Source organism: Numida meleagris, chromosome 10 (genome assembly GCF_002078875.1).
Source record: "Numida meleagris isolate 19003 breed g44 Domestic line chromosome 10, NumMel1.0, whole genome shotgun sequence".
Classification (NCBI taxonomy): domain Eukaryota; kingdom Metazoa; phylum Chordata; class Aves; order Galliformes; family Numididae; genus Numida; species Numida meleagris.
Genome location: NC_034418.1, coordinates 10,392,476 through 10,418,062, shown reverse-complemented (window position 1 = coordinate 10,418,062; position 25,587 = coordinate 10,392,476). Strand labels below are relative to the sequence as shown.

The following is a 25,587-nucleotide window of genomic DNA, read 5'->3' as shown; positions in this document are numbered from 1 at the left end:
GTATCTTCGAGGATCATTTACGGGGAAAAAAGTAAAAGGTAATAGTTTCTAAAATATATCACAATGATTGTTCATTACGTTTATTTGGCAATCCTGCTGCTCAAACTAAGGTTGCAATGTTTTTGTTTCTTAAAATTACTGAAATACCACATAATCTTTAGTATTTTCTTTTTCACGTAAGTTGAATTTTCACTTAAAAATTTCAGTGCTCTGCAGGTAAAAATGTCAATTTCTGTTTTAAAACATTGTATTTGTTAGTCTTCATTATGCTGCTGAATCTACTGCACACAAAGTACATATTGTAAGATAACTCACTGGCAATTTGACACTTTTTTCCAGTAGTTATGATATCAAGAGTGTTAGACTGTGGTTTGTATAGTGTTAAGTAAAGTAAGCCACAGCCAAATGTTGAAAAGTATTGAACCAGTATAAAGACATTTTACTGATAACAAAGGATTATTTGTTTTCAAGGAGGTAACTGCATCGCTGGACGTTGTGTCAGATGAGGTACCATCTGTTCCTGCACAATAATGTAAATTTATGAATCTGATATAAACCATCATAAAGCCCAACTGTTTTGACAAAATCATGTGACCATGTCTGATCTGGATTCACCTTGTAGTAGTGGATGATCTGGTAATACGCAGATTTAGCATTAATTAATGGATATGGTGAGATGTCCTGATCTTGACAACTTTTCCTCTAATCCTGACATACACAGACAATATTGCTGACACTTTGCAATTCAGGCTATGATCTACTCTTCTGGTATCCTTTATAATTTCCTGTATTCTTTGTGCATGTGTATCTTTTCCAGGTGACTTGCCCATCCTGCCTCCTTAAGACGCGGCCTCATGTTGAACTAGTCTGTCTAATATCAGTGAACATCTTTGATAGCTCTTCAGACATGTAACCTACAAGACTTTCATAGGGTCGGAGTTAGAGTTTCTTCAGGAAAAGAAAATTGCCAAAGTGTCTGCATTATTTACATAATCTGCTTCAAAAGAACAGAAGCAAATAGGCAAATTCTTTTTCATGGTATTTCTTTTAATCCTTTTGTGAACATGAGTTAGATTTTGTTCTGCTATTGCAAGGACCTCATCACAGTATACTGGCATCTGTGCTTGTCATCTCTGACATTCTTTTAACAGTTTTTTCCTATGTCTTGCTCACCTAACATAAGCTCATAATCATATTGTTCTTTCACTTAAGCCTGAGGTCCTGTAATGGTTTAATATCTTTCCATCTTTGGCTTAGGACATTGAGATTTTGATTTCTTCTGCAAGGAATTAGATAAGATACAGCTTAGTTACAGAGAAAATAAGGAAAAAAATAATTGTAGTCCACTTCTGTTCCTTTGGAGTTCACATTCTCTTTCTGTCCACTCTGATCAAGCTGTCAGGCTCCCTGTCTGTCTGAATACCAAGTATTCTCTTCTACTGCTGGTTGCACTGCTCTTATGTTCACGCGTTCCTGATTCATGGCAACTGCTTCCATCTTCCAAGCCTCTGCTTACCTGTGCATAATACTGTTTGGCGACTAGCTTGATTCTGTTGAAGACAAACTGCTTAGGATTATAGAAATACTCTTTAGGGATGATTAATAGCTGCCTTTTAGCTGTTTAATTACTTAGCTCAGAGACAGTATTTTGGAAACTGGATTGTCTGGTTATAAATATTTTAGGTCAGACCTCTTCTCAAATTAGTTCTTTCTTTTTGCCAAAAAGTATGAATTATGTTTGTAATCCCAGACTTACGCTCTTGCTGAGAATTGTTAAAGAAGTAAGGCTTTTTTGGTTTTTTTTTTTTGTCATTTTTACATTACTTTTGTCAAAAAACGCTAATCGTATAAGGAGGGTTAAACAGTTTCTCTAGTAGTTCTTTTTCTGTTTCCTGGATATTTTGCCCTGCTCCAAATCCCACTGACTTGCATAATAGCTTTGAATAAGCACAGAGAATAGGCATTTTGGCCTGGTTACATGTGGATTCTTGATCAGTGCAGCTATTTCTCTGCCTCTGTTGTGTTAAATAATTATACTGCTATGACTCCCTAGAATTGAGCTATTTTTCACTCTGGTCTCGGTTTTGTAAGAATTAGAAGTATTAGGTAAAATTAGGAGGTGAAAGTTCAAAACAAGCAAAGGTGAATAGTATAGTTGTCAAACCTTTATTTTAGGATGTTGCAGGTTCAAGAAATGGCTTGAAAAATTAATGGAAAAAAATTCCATCCAGAGGTAGTAAGGAGTAAGATAGGACCTTCAGCTTAGGGTGTTTCTAGGCTGTATATGATTGCAGTTTTACATGGACACTCCTTTGTTTTTTATTTTTTCAGCAGCATTTCCCACTACTACTGTTAGAGAATGGGTGCTGGACTGTATTATTCAGTATAGCCTTTCTTAACTTTTTATGCAATTGCAGAAATGCAAAAAGTTTATTAGAGTGTAGTTTGTACTGAGTAAGTTAAATCCACTGTAGTATCTGAAAAAAGCTTTGAGTGCTTTTCTTTGCGGTGCATTCTTCTGCAGATTGAGTCTTAGCTGAATCTTACTTTGCTAACATAATTTGGTTGGCACTTATTTTGGAGAAAGCAGAAGGAGAAGAGAGTATTACAATTTTCATAACTTTTATTTAGACTTTGTATGCATTAAGTTACATTAGAATTGCATGGCTGGTTATCTTTTTTTTCGGCTGTGTCTTCCATTGAAAATGGCTATGTATTTTGAGGATTTTAATCTGTAAGTTGGATTTATTTATTATGTATATTTAAAAGTAAGTAGTGTTTCACTGATTTCTCAATTTCACAAATTACTTCCTGGAGAATCATCTCAAGGTGAATAGTTCTGAAGCAGTATAGAGACAGTATTAGAACCCAGCAAGTCCTGAGTACTCAAGTGGGTTGTACGCTTTTATCCAGAAGTGAGCTCACGAGATTTTATCCTATGAAAGGAAAAATGTTCTTTTATAAACAAGCTTACTGAAGTAACTAATGTGGAGTCTTCCATTATTTTGTAAAAAACATTTGTGATAAAATGTCATTATCTCTAGCATAGGCAGTTTATATGAAGGTGAACTAGAAGTATAGTGTTGAACAATATCGGGTGCTAGTTTACAAAATCTTTCCCATAACAGTTGAGATAGTTCAGGGTTGTGGAATATATCTTGGCCATCTGCCCCTCACTGAAGGGATGCTGGTTTGTACCTGCTAGAGGGAATTGTTTACCAAAACACAAAGCACTTGGCACCAATTCTCTCTAGTTTGGCACAAAACATTCCCTAGTCTGTGGTTTCCCTAAACACTCCAGATTACAGGTTTCTCGGAGGCACCTGCTCAAACTACTTTGGATTTGCTGATTTTGTGAAGGAAGCAACTAAAGCTTTAGTTTTACCTTTCCTCATCATGTCTCTCAGACAGACTTAACAGTAGAGCAAATCAACACTGATTAAATTATTTATTTGTTTATTTAGTAAGACTTAAAGTGAAGCTTCTTTTTATTTAAAGGACTGAAAACCTAGGATGACAGCTAAAATAATGATTCTGTTTCTTCTGCCTGGGATCGCTAGGTTATCTTATACCCCTAGGAATCTCTAATCCCCGTCATCATAGCTAGTGATTTACTGTTTGCACATCACTCCATTTAACAAGCTTTTCCTTCAGTTTTTAATACTCAAAGGCAGTCTGGGGCTCTGGCAGCCCCTCCAAACAACTCCAGAGTCCTTTGTACTCAGCCAACCTCCATAGTTTCTTTCTTTGTTATGTTCAATCCCCAACTGTCTAGCTTAATCTGTGAGATAGAGTTTTCCCTATGATAGAATTTTGAATGCGGTGTTGATGGCTGAGGACACTGCTGTGTGGGAAATGTCCCTTGTCCTTAAGCCCAACCTGATTAGCCTGGGACAAGTAAGTTCAGTAATTGCTATTTTATGGCTAAGGGCTCATAGTGCGTTAGAGTTCTTCCCTCACTATGTTTAGTTAGGCTGACAGTTAAATGCTGTTGCTCAGCGTAGAATGAATGATGTCATAGTATTAGGCAAAGCACCTATTGCTTTCTGCTGATTTCATGACCTGCATTCTGTAGAGAACAGATATAGTTTGTGTTGTTTTAGAAGGGGAACTGCTCACCACTTTTTCATAGAATCATAGAATGGCTTGGGTTGAAAAGGACCTCAAAGATCATCGAGTCTCAACCCCCCTGCCAAGTGCAGGGTCGCCAACCACTAGACAAGGCTGCCCAGAGCCACGTCCAGTCTGGCCTTGAATGCCTCCAGGGACGGGGCATCCACAACCTCCCTGGGCAACCTGTTCCAGTGCGTCACCACCCTCTGAGTGAAAAACTTCCTCCTAATATCTAACCTAAATCTCCCCTGTCTCAGCTTAAAACCATTCTCCCTTGTCCTATCGCTATCCACCCTCACAAAAGATCGATCCCCTTCCTGTTTATATCGATCCCCCTCTGTTTATGGGTGACCCCATCTTTTCTCAGCTGTTAGCCTTCAGAAGTTGCTGTACAGCTTAAGTCTTGAATGATGACTGGGCCTGGTGTATTTAATGATGTTTAATTTTATAGAGATTGACACCTTCAGCAGAACTATAAAATCATTGCTTTCTCTCATGCTATTAAAATTTAGGACTGAAATTAAAGAATTACATCATTTTAAAAATTTGGAAGATTGCTGCAGCAATTTAGAGGGCAGTTTTTTACTTTTCTTGATGGGGAAAATTACAGAGAGACAGGCTTGTAAACTGTGGTGGATAGTTTGGGATGAATGAGGAGGAAGGATGCTTGAGCTTATGATCGGAGATGCAATGCAATCAGACAGGTAACTTCTTATGCTCAGAGGATGGGATAGATAGGTATGGCCAGATGCATCTTTGTTTTATTTTTCCACATCTGATGCTGTTAAATGAGGTACAATAGAAATTTAGACAATTAAGGAATATTCCAGATGCAAGGAGGATGGATTCCTGTGATTTCCTTCCATCTTGCTCTGTGCAAGCCTGTTGTAACAGCAGATGAGGCCTGGACATAAGAAATGTGGTTCCAGTTGTGGCCAATATTAAACACAAAGACTTTAAACTTTAAGTTTCTTTTAATTTTAAGATGATAGCAGTAAGTGCTGTCTGCAGACCTGTGATTAAGGGCAATTAGAGACTAAACAGGCTCTTCCCAGCATTTGTGTTGAAGGAGGGGACAAATTCAAGCTCTCATACATGCTCTTTAACCCTTTAAAACCAATTCCGTAAAGTTTTTTTGTTATAAGTGTAAACGATAGGAGATTTTATACAGGCATTCAATAATTCATCACATCAGTAATCAGTCAGACCTAATGTTTTACAAATAATTTTTTTATCTTTGATCTCCGTCCTGTCAGTCCTCTTTAGGTATAAATTATTCAAGTAACTTTTTGATTCTTTGAAAGCCTATCTGCAGAAATAGTATTTTTTCCTGCTTCTCAAATAGGACAGTATTCTTCTTACGATATATTTTGGTTTGTTTGATCAATAAAATATAATTAAACTTCTAAAGCACAGCAAAGTCGGTACCCTCAGATACGGAAGTAGATGGTAGGACTCTTCAGAATTTTCACTTCTTGGGATCTGAAAGTTTTCATGACAAGGTTTAGGTGCTTTTATGTTTGTGAAAAAACAACCTTGTGCTAGTGGCACATATGCCAATATCAGAATAATATTGCTGAATGCTTTTTCCCTCAAGGTTTTTGGAACTTATATACAAGTTCTAACTTTATAGAAATTCTCTTGCAATACTGCAAACTTTTAAGTAGAAAATAGTTTATTTGTAACAAAAATATTCCAGTGCTTTTACTTTGCATGCTATCTCATAAGCTGTAGATCTTTATTAAATGCTGGCTGAACCATGGTTTGCTTCTAAGGCTTTCAAATGTGTAATTAAGATTTAATATGTAGACAGTCCTTATTATGGTGTTCTATAAATGCTTGGCAGATTAGAAATTTGTTCACTTTGGGAGTATTAATTTGTGACCTCTCATATTTTTCACATATGATAAGGTGACTCAACTGACTATTTTGTAGTGATACCCCTGAGGAGCAATTGAGACTTAAGTTCTGTCACAAAGAATAGAAGTGTTCATGCAATCGGTCATCACTTCTTTGTGGACTTATACAGTTCTAGTGTACCGGCAAGAATGCTTGAATGAAAAACATGACCTTAGTTATGCTTTTTAAAATGTAAAAACACAAATTCAAGAGGAGAGATAGGTTAAAATTACAGCTTGGAGCCTTGCTTTGCTCCAACTCCATCTTTGTTGTTATCCTTGATGATGTTTTTATCATAGCTCTAGGAAAAGTTCAGAATTACATTGCTGAAGTCATTTTAAAGGCTTAAGGATTGTGCTTGATGTTGAAAATGCTTAAATTTAGCAAATGTATTATTTAAAAGCAAGCAAGTTTTTTCAAACTATGCATTTCCTGTTGTTTTAAATATGTAGCTCCTTGCTGCTTTATAATGCAGAATTTGGGTTATGAAGCTACAAGTTAAGATGTCCACAGTAATCAACATTAGAGCACATTAAGGGGAGCAGAGAAAAAAAAGTCAGAAATAATTATAACTTTTTAAAAATAAACAAAGGCATGTGACAGCAGTTTGTTGATCAACATTAATTATTTTGTTTAATCATTATTTCCTCTTTGTATTTTGTGTGTCTATATGTATATAAGTATACATATTGTGACTACTTATTGCTGTGACCAGATAGTGCAGTTAAGATGGGAATCTAGAACGCTGGGACCTAAAAAAAGATCTGTAGTTGAACCAACTATCCAGTGACCTGGTTAGAAAGGTAAACTGTATATGATGATATTTGTGCTTTATCATACAATTAAGTCTGTAAAGTATATGCATGTAATTGCATATACAAATTTTTTATAACTCTAAATTATATTTCTTTTCCCCATCATATAGTTCATATTTATTGTCATATTTTAGTGGGCTGCACAAATATAAATCTTGTGAAGGGAAGATAAACCTTTCTGAATTAAAATTAGAAAAAAACAGTTATGTGCTTTAGGAGTGGGTCTAGGGTATTTCCTGTCTGGAGATCAACATAATTTTCCTTTGAAAAAAAAGAAGTCCAGTATACTTTTTATAAATAGGAGTGGATGAAGCTCAGGAGGAGATGCAGTGGTGAAGAAAAAGATACTGAGACTTCAAAATGGAAACTTTTGGGTATTAACAGTTCTCAGCCTTTTGCTTAGAGTCAGTTTCTACTTCTTGGCATTTTTGGACTTTATGAGATGGTGTCATTTTGCTACTTTTGCTGCTTTTAAGTATCTCTTGATATAGCAGAAAAAAATATATAAGAACTACTAAAAAAAAGTGTCTAAAATGGTATCAAAACTTTTCTTCACTCAGAAAATCAATGAGGCTGTATACGTGACCATTTATGAGAGTCTAACTAGGCAACCTTTCCAAGTATAGGTGAAATTATTGTTTCAGGAGCATGCTGGTAATTTTCCCATCTTTGCCTCAATTACAGTCCAAGTATTTAAGTAGTGTGCCAAATCTTCACGTATTGTACAGCTTTGGAATGTACCCTGCTTCTGTTGTCCTATGCTGACAGAACTTTTGACTAGCATAATTTGGAGTGAGGAAGATGTGATCCCTCTACACATGATGAGTGTTGTGAATGACAAGTTGACTTCTTATGCATTTATCATTTTGTAGTCTGGTTTCTTGACATTTTGGGGGGAAATTTGTGCTGTATTCTTTCTTCTTTAGCCTGCTTTCCAAAGAAAGCTAGCCTTAAATGATGGAGCAGTCTATTTGCCTTCCTTCTCTCTCCCTGCAGATAACTTTTGAATCTATTGATAAATCATCAGCTAGATAGCCCTTGTGTGTGCTCCAATTGAGGGGAAAATCAAATTTTCTTTTCTGCTCTTTGCTCTTCTGAATGGTTAGCTGCCAATCAGCATTCTTGTACAGACTTGCCTCAGGGTGAGCTGGCTGTGCCCAGCTGGCAAGCTGGATAAATGTGGGCTGGAAGATAGGCCAGGGGGTGATGCTAGATGTGGGAGGGAACTAAGGATGTTGTGATAAGAAGGCATAACAAGGAATGTGGGAGGAAACTTGAGCTGTTCAAGGGGAACAGGGATCACAGTATCAGACTAGGTTGTCTAGGGTATTGTCCATCTGAGTCTTAAAAACATGGAAGGTGGGAGATTCTATAGCTTTTCTGTTCAAAGTGTTCTAATATTTAATGAAGAATTCTTCCCTATGCCTGGTCAGAACCTTTACTGTTTCAGTTTATGAATTTATTTCTCATTCTTACTCCAGGCATCTCAATAAAGTGTCTGGATTCATCTTCCCGAATAACCTCTGCCTTAAGCTTTCTCTTCTCCCTGATAAAGATCCCTCAGGTTCTGCTTGTATCGACCAAATGTTCCAACCCTGTAACAATCTTGGTGACTTGGCCCTGGACTCAAATTTTTCAGATCTTTCTTGTACTGGGGTACCCAAAACTGACTGCAGTATTTGAGATGTGGGCTGAAAGAAAGGAGCAGTCACCTCTTCTGATGTTCTGGCTACTTTTGCCTCCTGTTGATACAACCAGCTGTACTGTTAGTCTTCACTGTTGCCAGGATGCATTGCTGAATCATGGCTGGCTGACTGCCCACTGTAAGCCGTCCATCAGCTGTGCATCATTCAGTGTGGTGTCACCTGCAAACTTGATGAGGGTGCTTTCTATCTCCCTGTATGTCCCTGAAAAAGATATTCAAAAGGGTAAGTCTCAGGACAGACTCGTGAGGGCTGCCATTTATAACTGGCTTTCAGGTGGTTTTCCAGAATTGTGAATACTTGTGCTGAGGCATTTCAGGAATAGAAAATCTCACGGGGGTTATTGTGGAGGCTGGTGAGGAGGACCTAGGACACAAATCTTTGGGAAGTGAGCATCTCAGGAAATGATCCTTTGATTATGGAAAAAGTTCCAAAGAGTTCAATAGGCAAAACAAGCTGCGTAGTGCTTGAGTTGACTTAGAGCCAAAAGTGCTTAAAATTAGGAAAAACTTTTATCACAGTGGAAAAAAAAAAAGATGGTGGTAGCTCTTTATTATGAAAGCATTGTGTGTTCAGAGAAGTTGGGTAGCTGTAGTTAAAGTGCTGAAATTCAAAGAATTATTATTGTAACGATTATTCATTCCTACTCATAACTAGAATTCCTGGCAGAATTTTCCATCTCAAGCCTTTTTTCTAGATACTACTTAATTAAATTTCCCGTTCTGCTTGCATTTTATCATTCAGACTAGGTTTTTTTCTTTTCTGATTGATAGCTTTGCTTACACGTTTGCATAATAAAATGGTGCATGCTCAAATAGGTGTGGATATTGCAAGCCTGACTTGCGCAAATAGCTCCCACCAACATGAATAGTCCCAAACGACTTCAAGGACTTAATTTGCATGAGTAACAGTTGCAGCATTGGGATCTTAATGCGAATTCTGCTTTCCATTATGCGTTCAGCTTTCAGCAACTTTGGTGGAGCTCCATCTCTATTACAGAGGACAAATTGGGCACCAAGACAGATAGAATTTTTTTTAGCAGCAAAGCAAAAATCAGTTGAAGTCAGATACATACTGCTAAAATCCTTAAGGTATCATGTACAGTATGAAGGCAGTGATGGCTTAAGTTAAAGTGATAATGACTTCAAAGAATCATTACAAAAAAAATTAATATCAGAAATATATGACAGAATTCAGCTCTGGGAAGTGTGGGGATGATACGCTGTAGTGATGCAATAAAATATACATTTAAATAGACAGAACGGTTGGGGAAAAGAAAGAAAGAAAGGAAGAAAAAAATGGAGTTCAGCCGGACGGGCGCGGCCTCGCACAGCCGGGTCCCCGCAGCAGCTGGGAGCACAGGGCGCCTCACGCGGGCCCCCCCCACGCGCTGCTGCGCGGGGATGAGTGGCTGCAGCGCCCCCTGCCGGGAGGGCGGTATCGCCCCGCGGGTGGTGACGGAGCGGCGCTGGCAGAGTCCCGCGTGATTGCCAGAGCCTCTCGGCTCCTGCCTCGGAAACAACAGGCGGCTGTAGGCGTGCAGGAACGCTGCTCGCTAACTCGTCTTCATTTTTTGGACGTGTGATGGTTTCTTGACGTTGAGTTCGGCTGGAAAAAGATAGGAACGCGTCATAAAACAGACTCATTTTTAAGCCTCTCAGGTTTGTATTTGTGTGGAGGTCCCTCCCACAGACGAAGATGACTTCTCTGATTAGTCACTCAGGAAATACTTTCCAGAATATTCTCAGTTAATTTCCTGGAGTGTTTTGCATTCATACTAATATGTCACAAATGAACATATTCAAGCATTTTTAAGGCTTAACGTTTGTTTAAAGAAAAACCAGCTCACTAATAACGCGGGCTGAAGCACGCAGCACTATGTTGTGCGCTGTGGCCTGGCTGCGCGGGCACTGAAAGTGTCAGCAGTGGTGTTCCTGAAAACAAAGGAATTGCTTCTTCTGAGAACTCAGATTGCCTCGTCTTCTCTTCTACTTTTTCACTGGGATAAACCTGGTAAGGTGCCTGAGTGTCTTCTGAGGGGTAAAGAAGCAACTATGGATTCTCCCAAACTTTAAATTGCGACCGCATGTTTTCAAGAGGTAATGAAGGTACCACCAAAGCTGCAGAAATACACTGTCAAGGATTTATATGCTCAGGAAAATAATATTGTGCCTTCATGTTCTTTAGATTCCATAGAGGTTGGGCTTTGTTTTGTTTTTGCTTTTTTTTTTTCTGGTGAAGGATCATCTAATTTTCTTTTGTTTTGTTTTGCTTTGCTTTAGCTAAAAAATTAGGAATTACTGATGTGCCAGCTGAGGTGGTTACTTTTATTTCCCATGCAACACAAAGCAGATTAAGAACAGTGATAGAAAAAGTAACAGTGATAACCCAGCACCGCATGGAATCATACAAAGTAAGTGTGCAAATCAAGCTATTGGATGTTGTATAGTGATGCAACTTGACACAATTTTTTTTCTTAGCACATGGTACATTTTGTATTCATTTTGTGTGCAGAGCGCATTTTAATCACAAATCTGTCTATCTCAATGCATAGAGAGTGGTGGGATTATGACACTGGTTGCCAGACCTATCTTCTCTGTAATAGAATTTGTGTGTAAAACTGTATTCATCCTTCTATGCTGAAGTGTCTAGCTTGGCACACCTCTTAAGCTATTTCTGCTCACCTTTTGTGATGAAGACTGTTGATTCTTGCCTTCTCTTTTGACCAGGATAACCACTGATTGGATCAAAATTGCTTCAATATATAGGAATCTGTAATAGCCATACATGTCTTTGGCTGCGCAGTATACTAATACTTCTATACTTGCACTTAAAAATTTTAGCCCAAAACTTAAAATGTTTAACTTAATACAATGACAACCCAGGGATAAAACTGCTTTCAGATTAGAGGAAAGAGCTACTAATTTGTCTTAAGCCAGCAACTAAAGAATTCAAGTATTAAATTCTTCACTTTAATTAAACAATATTCTCTTTAAAAAAAAAAAAAAAAGGATTTCAAGTTAATCTGATACCATTGTTAGTGATTGTATTCTTGGAGAAAATTGAAATAATTTAGATATCTTAAACCAGAGGGAAAATTGTGATAAAAAACTGCAAACCAGTTTGAAATGCAAGTATGTCAAATACGTTTTATTATTAAAAATAAGTTAGATTTTTTTAACAAAATGAAGTTGCTAGCAATTGTTAATCTAGTAAAAAAGCATGTAGGCTGGCTTCATTGCACCAAGCTTAATTTTTTTTGTTGTTAGTACTGTAGAAATATTTTAATATACACACTTAGTCTTCTTGAAATGCATCGTCTTGATGAAAATGCATGTTTTCATAAAATATTGTTCTTTACAGGATGATGAGTGGTATGAACAAGCTACAGATGTCCGATCACAGTTAAAGTTTTTTGAACAGTTGGAACGTTTAGAAAAGCAAAGGAAAGATGAACAAGAGAGGGAAATCTTGCTAAAGGCTGCCAAGGTATCTTTTTTATTCTATTTAAAAAATATATTTAACAGTTCATATTCTTCAAACAGTGAAGAAATCTCTTGAAATCTGTTTCTGGAACAGTTTTTGTATCTTATACTGTAGCAGAAATGCTAAGTCATGGCCTGAATCAGTGATTGAGCACCTAGAGGGAAGGCAGGGCCAGCCCAGGGGAGCTCAGTGCATGCAATGCACCTGAGTGACAGGAAGGGGTGGAGCCAGGATCCAACCCTTCCCAGACCTCATTTAAGGGTTGGCAGTGGTGGTGAGGGCATCTCTCTGGAGATCCCTGCCTATGTGAGGCCTTCCGAGGGTAAGCAAATTTTCTTCCTTTGTTTCTGTGTCTATGGCTTCTCTGTTTGGGCTTGTCCTCATTTGCTTCAGCCTTGGACTTTGCCACCCCACTATTATTGCTATACGTTCTGTTACGTTATAGCATTACATATACCAAAGTAATACTTCTGTTTTGACACTGCACCTTTCATTTCTTAAGTCCTGCTGTTTATCCACACTGACAGCACACCTAGCTGACTGGAATGCTCCTGCATTCTCAGGAACATACATCTCTGAACGTGATGAGTTCTTGAGACTATGGGAGACAATGGCTAACATATCCAAGGATAAATTCCTATCGAAAACTGCAAATTTAATTGTATTACTGTTATATCAAACTACAGATGAGTTTATTCTTTAGTTATTTTGAGTTATTCATCTATTGCTTTACATTCTCACTGAATTGTTTATTGTATATTCTAAAGAGATTATATGGCACAACTCAGTGCTCAGTGGTAAAACTTAGTCTCTGCCTATGTTGTTAAAAAGCCAACCCAACTACAGAACCTGACTTGCTAATTTCAGAAAAATGTTTCTCAGTTTGGCTATTTTCATCTTTATTTTTTCTGTTCTGTTTTCTTTCTTAATTTATAATTGCTCACGTTCTTAAATATTCCACAATTTTCCTCAGAACATGTGTATGCCCTTTAAATGTTTTGATGGAAGCAGATGCGCTTTTCATTTTTAATGCTGCTTTTTTGTATCTCATTTTCTCCATTCAATAAATACATCTTGATGAATCATGTTTTCTTTTTCTGTGTCTCTTGCTTCTTGTTTGTTGCTTTTTGAAGTCTTTTTGTTTTAATGGACATTGAGGAAAATACAGTCCTGTAGTCTTTATTTTAAAAACTTTTCACCAACTGGGCAAAGTTACGTGCAAGCTGATCTAAGGCTAGATTACATGTTGTCACGTCCAAACTTATGATGCCATGTTTTTTGGATTCTTTTTCTTATATCTTGAATTAATGTTAACTCCTGTGAAGTCAAGATTTAGGAAATAAATATATTAACAATAAGTTTGATTCCTATACATTATAGAGCAAATTCAAATAATTTCACAACAAAAAAAAAGTCTTCTACTTGATTTGAAGAAATCATCTTCATGAAAATAATGCCAATCAGCTTTATAACCAGACAGCTGGGCATGAAGGCATTGTGTACTAGAAAAATATATGAAAAAAAGAAACAAAACCACTGAGTAACTATGGAAGAAAAATGCTGATCTACCGGCATTGATGTTTTGAAAGAGAAATTGAAGATATTGTGAAACCTTTGAAAGGTGCTTATGTGGTGTTGGGATTTAAGTGTTAAGTGTGTTTCAGTTTGAACTTAGATTGATAATGTCTGTCCTTCCTGGAGTGTGCATCTAGCTCTCAGCCGTACTATTTGGATGGGCTGACCACCTGTTTCAAAACTCACGTAGAACACAGTTTGGCAAAACGTGGTCAGATTACGACTTTTTATTCTAAGTAATGCATTGTTCATTATTTCCTCAGAATCTGGGTTGCTGCTCAAATGCAGGATCCTCTGTACATTAACAGAGAGAGCTCCTGTGATCTTTATTCTGAATTCCTACTTACTGAATCCTTAGCCAGGATTTTGGTCTTTCTGGTCTTTTTTGACATCCTTAGTTGTTTGAGGAGATCGAAGACTTTGTGGAGAGGATGCAGTAATTGTAATGAAACAGTTATTAAATGGACACAGTTAAAATCTGCCTCATCTACTCTGGTAAATAGTGATGTGGACCAGTAACCATTTCATGTCTGTTTGTGGCATGCTGATTGCTATTTGTGCCTGCAAAGAGAGTAATGATTAAACTGGCCTTGGAGACTGAAATACCTCTTATGCGAAGAGCTGGTTTCACAGATTAGGGCTCCTTTGTCACCTTGATAGTATTGTGTATTTAACAGTTAGAAACCTTGGGATTGTAAGGTGAAATTTCTTTCTGCTTTTTTTCTATAAATGCTTAAATCTTAAAAATCATAAAGTGGAAGCTGCTGCTTCTTAATGTGCCTTTTAGACAGTGATTTTTTAAATTCTTACATGTTTTGACATGTTATTTTGCAAGATTTGTTAAAGATACTCAGCAGAATAATTTTAGGAAAAGTTTTGAAATTGCTAGCGGTACCTCCTCCATTGTCTAGGTATGGAACAGCGAGTACAGGTTTAACTTAGTGGAAGTTCTTTTTTGAAGTATTTAGTTTGTGAAGCCTCTTCAGCAACCTTAAAGTCCAAGTATTCACCAAGAATAAGATACTGATGAAGGGAATATTATGTTCTGATTGACCTGCAACTATATTTTCAGTTACTGCAGTAAGATATGTGTGTAGAATCTGTAAGAATTTGCTGCAGGAGATTTCTTGGGAGGAATGAGAGATAAAGTCAGATGGAGAGACCAAATTAAAAAAGTAAGGCTTCAGAAGCTTTAAAAAAAAGAAAAAGTTTTTGCATCGTGCTGTTTATTTTTAATTAAACACCTAAAAATTTTAAGCAAGTCTTCTACTTTGGGGATCTTTGCATCATATCCCATAACATATGTGTACCAACCTAGAATGTATGGCCCAAAACTTTTCTCTAATTTACTTTCTAGCTCTACTTTTTCTAATTGTAGTGCTTAAAGATATACTGGTCCCAAAACTGTGAGATCCACAGTTGTCATCTGCTGGAACAGCTCCTGTTTCAAAAAGATATGATGAGTTAAATACAGAAGCTGTACAGGGAGGTACTACAACTGCCTTGATTATTATTACTTTTGGATTTTCTTCCTGTTATTGAATAATGCAGTAAAGTAATAATGACATGAGGAAGGGCTACCTTGTGTATATATATACACATATGTGGAGTGCAGTCTCTTTAAATAAACTATTTTGGAGAGTCACCTCTTTCTCCCTGTTTGTTTTCCTAATAAGAAGCCACTGGCCGTTGTTTCCATGTGTATGCAGGAGCAGAGGTCTTTTGGATCTGTCTTTGGTGGTTGACATGGGAAATCAGAAAAGAAGCTATGGGAAGTCTTAAGACAGCAGAAAGGTCAAAAGCCAGACTGAAATAACTTGAGGAGCTTACCTTTACATTTGACATGGTGTGCGTTGTGTGGACTTTCTGAAAACACAAGGCACATGTCTTGCTGTAGTAAAAGAAGCTTTCAGTGATTCATCCTTGCTGCTTTCATCGCGATTTCCGAAATCTGGAAAATGTAGGTTGTATGTGTCAAACAGAATGAGGTTCTGATTCGAGCATAATAATGGAAATATTTCTGGCAGCAGAAAGGAGTTTGTAGTCTAGTATCGGTATTCTGTATTAATAGCACAGGCATGTCTAGTTTTGGGTTTTTAAATATAACTACAGTTATCATAGGAAGAAGATCTGCTTTGTGGCCTCTATTCTATAAACGTATCAGTAAGTAAGCTGAAAAATTGCTTGGTGTTGTTTGCACAGTTAAGCAGCATTTATGGATGATAAAGATTTTGATAGTGCTGTAGGTTGAAGTGCTTTTTTATTGGAGAGAGATCACTGAAATTTGGCAGTGCAGATTTCCTTACACAGCGCTGTCACATGCACCTCCTGTCATTACTTGAAGGGCCTTCTCTCTGAGCGAGAGATGAGTTCAGTCGTCATGCCAATTTAATCCTTTCCTTCTCTTCTGAGAGTACAGTGGATGTAATGCAGCTTTTTGTGAGATGAAGCACTTTCTGAACTGAAACTTGTAACTCAATTCTGATGAGAGGAGAGCAAAGACTGAATTATTGTGTTGAGATAATTTTCTCAATTTTAAAAAATTTGTTACTTCAATTTTAATGATTTTAAAATGAATCTTCTCTTACACCTGCACTCTTGCAATCTACCTCACTGTGGTCATAGCTCAAAATAGGGTTTTACCCTCAGCTATGCTGCTTTTAACTCTCACTTTTTATTAACAAAGCTAATGTGATAGCAAAGTGTTTCATGTTGCCAATTTAATTTCTTTAATTAAAAGTGAAAGTTATAAGCTGGTACAGCCGTGGGTGAAGTTCTAATGTCATCAATGGGGAAAAATAGGTTTAAAATTGAAACTGTTGGCACAGCAGTGACTCTCACCTGCAGTTGTGACTCTTAACTTTATTTAATGAAAAAAGATGAATTTGAAGTATTGAAGACTCCCAGGACATGTATTGGTAAGAGGGAGAAGAGCTGTGGGTACCTTAACTGGGATCAGATGTTGCTGATCAGGCAACAGGCAAGTATTTAGAAATGGAGACCCTCAGAGTTTTTCGGGGATTTAACAGGCTGAAAACATCACAGTTATTCTACATCTAACAGAAACCTTTTTTTGTTAGCGAGGAAAAAAATGTAACAGTAGTGTTATTTTGATGTTGCAAGTGACAACAAAATACAGAATAACAGCCCTAGTTCAGTGCATCAGAAGGAGTGCTGGTCTGCTCATCTGCATAGTTGCAGGTGTCCTTCAATTTTAAAAATAATTTTTGCCTTATTACATTGAATTCATGTAGATATTCTTTTAAAAATACTTTTGATTTCTATTGTAAGACAACTGTAAGAAATATAAATTCCACTTCTTAAAACTACACTGTTATGTGTGTAATTTAGCGATAGGACAAGGGGGAATGGTTTTAAGCTGAGACAGGGGAGATTTAGGTTGGATATTAGGAGGAAGTTTTTCACACAGAGGGTGGTGACGCACTGGAACAGGTTGCCCAGGGAGGTTGTGGATGCCCCGTCCCTGGAGGCATTCAAGGCCAGACTGGACGTGGCTCTGGGCAGCCTGGTCTAGTGGTTGGCGACCCTGCACTTGGCAGGGGGGTTGAGACTCGATGATCTTTGAGGTCCTTTTCAACCCAAGCCATTCTATGATTCTATGATAATTAGATGTCTGGTTTTTTGGCATTCTTCCTTAACACAAGCAAGGAGAAAAGCTGAGGTTTGGAACATTAGAGTTTGGTAACATGTAAATGAAACCTCATATTTCTAATATGCTTTGGATGCACGCATTTAACATATGCTGCTTTTCATACTTTCAAAGTCTAATATTTCCATAGAGCTAATGTGATCTATGCAGTTTTCAGATAAATAAGATAGCAAGTTCTCTAAAACAAAGCACTTACGTTGTTAACAATTAAAATATCAGTCTGTCTGGTCTCATAAAAGTAGCTTATGTTTGGGAGAAATGTTAACAAACCTGGTTTGGTGAATACGTTCTCAGTAGGAGACATCATTTAATGTATTTAAAAGTATGTTATCTGGTTATGATCAGTCCTAGGTTTCTCTAAAATTACTATGGGAAGCTAGCTTGCTTCTAAGGATGTTTATTCACCAACATGAAAATGTATTGCATAAATCCAGCTTTCATTATTTACAGATATGAAGATAGAGTGGGGGAAGGGAAAAGAGTCATGACAAACTCTGGAAGTGTTTGAGTAGGGGGTTCTGTGGCTGGTGGGTGTTTCTGAAGCTTTAGAGGAGACAGGCATTGGTGTGTTAAAGGATTTTTCCGAACTCTTTTTTTTGAACAAATTGAGATGCAGCATATGAACGTTTGGAAGTTAGTGGCAAAGCACAAAGGAAGACAAACTCAACAGTATGAGATGAGTTCGTACAAAAAAATTGAAACTAGAATTAAAAGAAAGGAACAATTAGCTAGTAGCTTGATGAAAATAAGTGTAAAGTATTAAAGTAATTGGTGAAAAAAATTATAAGAGAGATGCAGGCACTACAAGAGCTGAATAGAAGCAAAATTGTTCAAACTCTTCAGAGGAAGCAAAAGATGCTTACGTGTGGAATGGAGTGTAAAGAGAAGCCAGTGACATTTTTAAAGCTTATCTAGCCACCTCTATTAAGTTTGACATTTTCGTTTGCTTCTATTTGCTTTAATCTGTGTTACATCAGCATTGAAGAAGCCTTTTGTGAGTTACATTAGATCATGAAATGAAGAATTAATACAATTGCTATTGCTTATCCTTTTTCTTTTCCTTTAACACATTTTAGTCTTTGTATGCTGATGATTTTATTTTGCTAGCTTACTGATTTCCAAGCTGGCACAGTAGTCTGCAGGAACACATTTTATTTTAAACAATCGGTTGGAAAAACTCCACTAAAATTTATTTGAAATTTAGTTGAAATTCCTTAATTTTATTAGTGTGGTACTTACACCGGAAATGACACATCCAATTTAAAGTTGGAATTCTACTTATTTGAATCAAGAGCTAGCTTGAGCTCTTTGGAAAGAGCATTTGGTATGGGTTAAGGGAATAACCAGAAACTCATTGCATTATTCTGAATATAAAAGTGGTTCTAAATTCGGCTTTTAATCTGGGTTTTGATATCTAACATCACGTGGTATTTTAAAACTTCATTAGTGTTGAATTTTCTGTGTTTTATGTCGCTCAGGATCTGAGTGGTCATTTTCACCTATGTAGCAATTTCTGTTATTTATTTTTTGTATATGCGATCTGCTATCCTGATATCCAGATCTACTTTTATTTGGTCAGTTCCTGGAAACAAACAAACAAAGCAAAGAAATAATCTTTGCATGTAAAGAAAACAACAACAAAAAAACAAACCACTAAAAAAAAACAACTTGTAGTACTTGTCAGAGTTTTTCCTTCACTGATGGAGTCCAGGAAATGTAGATGTTATTTTGTATCTGTTGCTTTGATTTTCCTCCCAGTGTCCCTGAATGCGACACAGATCTGGTATGTTTTCCAGGATTCTGTCACTTTCTTGTAGAAACTTGGTAACATTATTATGTCTCAGCTTGATTCTCCAAGGACTCCATGCTTTCTCCTTCAGCTGAAATGCTTTTAACTTGTGCTTTGCATTTGGCAAATGATTCAGCTTCACATAGTGGTATGAATAGACTTTGTATTTCTGTACTGCTTTCACTGTGAGATTCGGAAAGCAATAGAAGTTCATTGTACTTCTATAAATTTATCATCAAAAAACCATGAAAGAACTAAAGCTGATTTCCCAAACATCATACTGGAGAAACTGAGGCACACAATGATTGAACTGTCATCGGAAAATGACAGAGGAAGGACCTAATTCAGCCTAGTTCTTAAATACCTAGCTAAGTCCATCTTCTAGAGAAGCAATTCATTGGTCTCCCCCACCCTGAATAGGTATGAACACAAGTTCTGAGTAATTGCTCTACTAAGTAGAGTCCCAGCTCTCTGGCATATCCATGTATTTCATGAATGTGTCTTTTTGTTCTTTAGACTGTAACTAGATCAGATTACCTGCGTTTCTGTATTTTTCTTTTCGTCTGACCACAACACTTAAAAGGAACCTCAGTCTACAAAGTTGTAGTTTCTTTCTTTGTTGGCATAACTATAGCATGAGAGTCTAATTCAGTCATGAGCAATCTACAGATTTTAATTTTTCATTACTTTACTACAAACACTATCCTGTCAAACTACCTTTTATGCTAACAGGCACAAAATCGCTGGTAGGTAGTTCTGGAAAATGAAGCTAACACATTTGACTCTTAGACTGTGCACATTTTCTAAAAATCTCTCGATTGTTTAATTTGAAATTTCTTTAGCATTATGTGTTGTTTGTGTGTGCTGTATTAGCTGAAAAGTTAATCCCAACTAGAAATAAATAAAAGCACAAGAAAAAGGGTAGAGAAATCAGTCATTGTTGCCCTCCTTCTGAAACGGTAACAGGACTATCTCCAGATATGTCAACAATATCACATTGCCCTACCCTTTTCAACTGGTTTTCTTAATGTATTTTTCAGTTCTGAACATAGTATGCTATGAAAAATTCAAACAAATAAAAAAATTGAGCATGTTTAGGTTTACAGTTTAAAAGTTTCAGGTCTGTCTTCAACCTAGAAAGAGGCAGAGAAAGGAGAGGGCAAAGGAACTTTGTTCCTTTAGGAGTTGTGTAAACACTATCAATTTAAATCCCGAACAAAGACCGAAATAAAACAATCAAATCTTTCGAGTATCTGGGACAACAGTTTTTTGTGGAACTTTTTCTAAATGCTGAAAAATCATGCAGTTAAAGAAGTATAATAATGCATGTGCCTTTGTGAAATTACCTCTGTAATTTCGTACAGATTGTATCGTCTTTATTTCTGAAGGTTTGCTGTTTGAAAGGGTAATATTAAAACTGTTTCCAGCACGTTCTTTACCAACAGCTGAAAAAAAAAAAAAAGCTTAGTTGCTAACAGTAAATTATTTTAAAATAATTGTTAGTGAGGGGGTTAAATTAAAAAGATCAGACCCTGGAAAAAGGTGTCAGTTCTGCTCTCAGACGCTTGTATTTATTTGTATTAAGTAACTGAAATCTAAACCTGTATGGAAACTTTAGAATTGAAAAATACATAGAGGTGTTGGGTTTGTTTGTTTGTTCTTAAATTTAAATGTTGAGTAGATTTTACTTACAACTGAATATTTAACAGTCTTTGGTGAGGCCTATGCATTTGAAATTGCGCTCCTATGAATTTAAGCATCCCATCTTTGACACCTTGTATCTTGTTCCTCTTTCTTTGCTGTTTTTTAAGATACTGCAACAGATGAGGGGTTCTTAAACCATCTGTTAACCTTTTTTCCCCATTTTTTTTAAACATGTAGAGTCGCTCAAGGCAAGAGGACCCAGAGCAAGCTAGACTGAAACAAAAAGCAAAGGAGGTAAGCAGAGCTAGAGATCATTACACTTGACATTTCAAGGCTTGAACATATTAATTTTTTATGCCTTGCTACTTGTATATCGTTAATAAAAATCTGACTAAAAACTTTTTAGGATGTATTTGTTGCTTTGCCTTTGATCTTAATGTTTGCAAACTAATACATTAATACATGTGAAGCCTAAGGAGATTTTATAAGAGAATATTTCCATACATTACATTTTCATTTCCATTTTAGGTAGCTCTAGCTTTTGTTGGGTTGTTGATGACAGCAGCATTAGATTTTGGTGCAAAATATATGCCTTTGTCTTTTTTTAAAATGTCACTTTCTTAGAAATGTGTTACTTAACAGTTCTGTTCTGGCAACAGTCTTTCAAGTAATGTAATTGCCATTCATTCACTGCACAGTGTGGTTCAGCGTACCGTTTACTCATCGTTCTGAATTACAATAATCTAACAAATATCAAATAATTTCAGTTCAAGTTTTGATATGTTATTCTTAAAGTAATGTACCTTAATGTGCTGTAAATGAGAGTGACTGTCCTTTGCTTAAAGCATCTTATAGCTTAGGGTCAGGTTGTGACTTAATTAAAAAGACGAAAATATAACTATGAATGGGAAGTCATTCCTATAGAAAAAAAAATAGCATCATCATTTGCAGCAAACTGGGGCTGTTTTTGCTGCTTATTTGGATATATACATTATAAGATAATACATTAGAAAGTAATATATACAGAAAAATGCGTATAACAGGTTTTTTTCTATTGACCTGTTCTTCCAGTTTTGTTTCCCTTTTGGCAGTATTCTATAGTTCCGTTAGCTATACAGATTTTTCTACATGTAGAAGAAAAAAAATCAAGGATGCAATTGACTTTTGTTTGTCTCTTTCCATTATGTAATTATGATTTTTGTAAACTTAAGGCCATCCAGTGTTGGATTTGTCAAACTTTCAAATGAAACAGAGTGATCAAATTATTTGGTAGAAGACACAGGATTTAACACTATTTGAGCTTAGGAAGCGGCCTGTATATAGGCAAAGGAAAAATCACATCTGAAAATATGCGGAAAATAATTGTTGACTGGCAAGACTTGCATTTAAGCTGAGAACTAAAACTCCCATGCTGCTGGAAATGAAAGTAAGCTAGAAATAAGTGCATGTCTTGCTGCGACAGTATTTCTATTCATTGTAGTTCTTTTCATCGTCACTGGAAACTTGAGGAAGCAAAGTAAACAACAGGGCTAGAAAAACACATTTCCTAATGGAATGAATGATTGGCTCTCTTTATAGCTGTGGAAGACTTGTGCTCTAGCCAGTGTTCTTCCTTTTGGTGTAGCTGCTGGAGTACCTCTCCCTTGTATGAAAGTCTGGTATCTCCATTTAAGCTGCGTTTCTTACCCACTAGAGGGAGTGATGCAGTGCTGACATGTGAATAAAAGCATGTATATGAAATGCATTGTAAGTAATTATGATAGTGCAATTATTAAAGCCGTAGCAAATAGTTTGGTGATAACCTAATTAGAAATGCTTAGATTTTACGATGTTAGAGAAGTAGTATTCCTGGAAATGATAAGACGTTTGAGTAAATGCAGAGCGAATACCAGGTTTTCTGTTTCTGAGTTTCTTCTCTTGTACATTAGCCTTGCCTTTTTTCCCACCCTTCTAATGAACGTGTGTAATTTGTTGGCACCTTGCCTCTCTCTGAAGTTGAATTTCATTCTACCTATTTGAAACCATAAGAAATTTAGACATGTATCTGTTTTTAGTAATTAGATTTCTATGGCTCTTCAGCTGTTTCAGAGGCTTTCAGATAAAATATTTAAATACTAAAAAATTGAAACTAAAACTTGTACAAAGGAAGTTAATTAGGAGGCATTACTTCCAGGGTGACCTACATACGTGAGGTCTTATTACAGAAACTAGACGTAACAGTCAGGTTTCACTCACGCGTAGATTAGCACTATTACAGTTAAGTCAGTGCAAACTCACTCTTATTTCAGTTTGAATGACTTATTTTGCTTTAGCTTTAGCCTGTTTCAAATGGATTTGAGTGAAAGCAGTAGGAAAATGCACCTGTGGGAAGGGTTTATTGCTTAAAATTCCATTTACTTTCACACTTCTAAATTAGTCCAGCTTTCTATGGTTTTGCCAGTGCACATTACATGATTTTAATGGTAGACTTACTTAACAAACTTGTAAAACACATTTTCCATCGAGACTCTTTGAGGAAACTACTTACATTGTTTGTAACAAATTCTGAAATGTTTAACTTGCAGTATAACTTAATGTAAGAAATAGAATCATTTGTGAGCAGTACCTACTCCATATTCCATGACTGAAGCTTTTAAAATTAAGTTCTGGAAAATATGCTGAAGTTAGCTGGAAGAATAGAAAGTCACAAATGTAAGTTAAAGAAAATGAGTTCCCTAATTTCCATTCAGAAGGTTCATTAAATCGGACATAAAACAGGCCATATAACTGATTGATCCAGATTAGGAATAATTGAATCAACACCTAGCAGTTAATCGTGTGAATGACTAAAAAGAAAGTCAGAGGAGGTAAGATCTTAAATATCCTTTCTGTCATGAATTTTTTTCTACATATCCAACAGAATCTGTTGGCTAAAAATCTTTTAATTTAAAAGTGAAGTAGCTGAGTGTGTTGATCCTGAAAGATTAAGTTGGTTAAGACTTTTGTGTCATCACCAACCAAGAATATTGCATAATAATAAAAACTTAAACCAGACACCATAAATGTCTGGGCGTGTATCCAGGACCTAGATCAGCTTAGATAACACTCAGATGAATTTATTCTCAGATGTACTTGTTAACCATGCAAGTGAAAAAACAAACCTGTTGATATTCATAACAGAAGCCTTACTAATTTCATAGGGAGACAAAAGACTGTCCACTTACCTTTATCCATAGAGATATCCCACTTTTCTGAAGTTTAATAGTCCTTTCACAGTGATATGTGTTTAAGTGGTTGCTGCAGTGATTGTTACACTGGTGAGGAGCTTTGGGAATACCCAGCTCTTGCATAAGCAGACCCAAGGCAGGTTTTTTCCATAGTCTCCACATCGTAGTGGTACTCATTCCACCCAGGTGCTGTCATACTCCTTGTCTGCAATGTCTTTTGTAGTAACAGACTTATTTGGTTAAGTTTTACATTTTGTATGCATCCTTTGCTGAAATATGTGCACAAAAACATCTGATCTGTTGGGAGAGCCATAGGATCCCTCTCTCATCCAAAAATACTAATGTAATATATACGTATTGTGTAGATCACATGATGTATTTTGTAGTTCTTAAAATGCTTTAGAAATTGTACATAACTTCTTAGCATAAGTACTGAAACTTTAGTGTTATTTTGTAATATAAGTGTTACATACATAAATTTTACTTTGAATAATTTCTTGTCACCACATTAGTATTTATGTATCAACTCAATAGGTGTAGTTTCTTGTAAAAAAAAAAAAAAAAATTCAAATAATTGTTTATTCCAGTTATTCATGCTTTGAAAAGGCATTACTGAAATGAGAAGCAAATTAAAAGGATTTTGTTTTAAGTTCTTTTGTTCACCTTAGCCAAAACAAAGTTCTTAAAGATTTTGCTGGTAGTGCAGTATCTTTTATGATGAGATGTCTCAAGTTTTCTATTGTATCATGCCTGACAAAAGTATTCAAAATCAATAATCTTTTCCTAAATGGTTTCTTATAAAACCTTTGAGAAATTGAGCATTTCAACAGAAATAAGTTTGAATTAAGTTTCCATTTAGCTGTATAACCCACCTGAGGGTCATAAGATGCAAGGAATAACTAGGAATATGATACCTGAAGTAATGAAGTCAGCAACTGAAATATTGCAATATTTAGGCAACAATGAGTCCTCAGAACTTGGTTGTTTCAGAAATGTTTTACTGCGTCAATTTGTTAATTGTGTAGCTGTGATGCGGAAGGAATGCCAGTGTTTTTGTTGCAGAAGGCTATTTAAGAGTCACTTTGTTTACGTGCTCTCTTTACCACAGTTCTACTCTTTGTACCTAGAAAAATGCTTAGATTATTCCTATACTCCTTAAGCCTGTCCAGTACTACTGCAGATTTGGCTTTAGAGTACAAGATTTTCCTGAAGTTAGAAAGTTGTTGTAGTGACTTTAAATATTAATGCTAAACTTGCATCTCAGAAAGAAACGATCCTGTCTGTTATCAATTAAAATGCTTTCATGAAAATCCTGTGTTATCCACCTTACTGTTTTTATGTGAAATGTATTTTTTCCTTTTGAGTAAAGATTACTTCAGATGCACAGATATAATATGATAACGGTCACAAATTCTGGTAACTGGAGTTGAGTATGAGCTCCTGGGAAGGACGGGAGAGGAACAGTGTGGTATTTGCATATGCAAATACTGCTGATGAAGAACTAAGATTTGTCTATAACCAATTTATTCATGATAAATACATTTATTGCACATTAATCTGAGTGTGTAGATCTTCAAAATTGTATATCAGTTTAAAGATAGTGGATATTGACAAAACATTTAGTTATGTTTCCAAGGATAAAGTATTACCCTGCCATGAATTCTGAAGTACTGAAGAGCTTCATGCA

The 25,587-nt window shown here is 36.3% G+C and overlaps 1 protein-coding gene across 1 annotated transcript in view; it reads left to right on the top strand.

Moving 5' to 3' along the window:
* LOC110404076 (transcription initiation factor TFIID subunit 4-like) overlaps positions 1-25,587 on the top strand; it is a 130,690-nt gene that overhangs the window by 44,906 nt on the left and 60,197 nt on the right. The window contains exons 11-13 of the mRNA XM_021407976.1: positions 10,813-10,943; positions 11,894-12,019; positions 20,932-20,988. Of these exons, the coding sequence (XP_021263651.1) occupies positions 10,813-10,943; positions 11,894-12,019; positions 20,932-20,988 (314 nt within the window). The remainder of the gene's footprint in view (positions 1-10,812; positions 10,944-11,893; positions 12,020-20,931; positions 20,989-25,587) is intronic.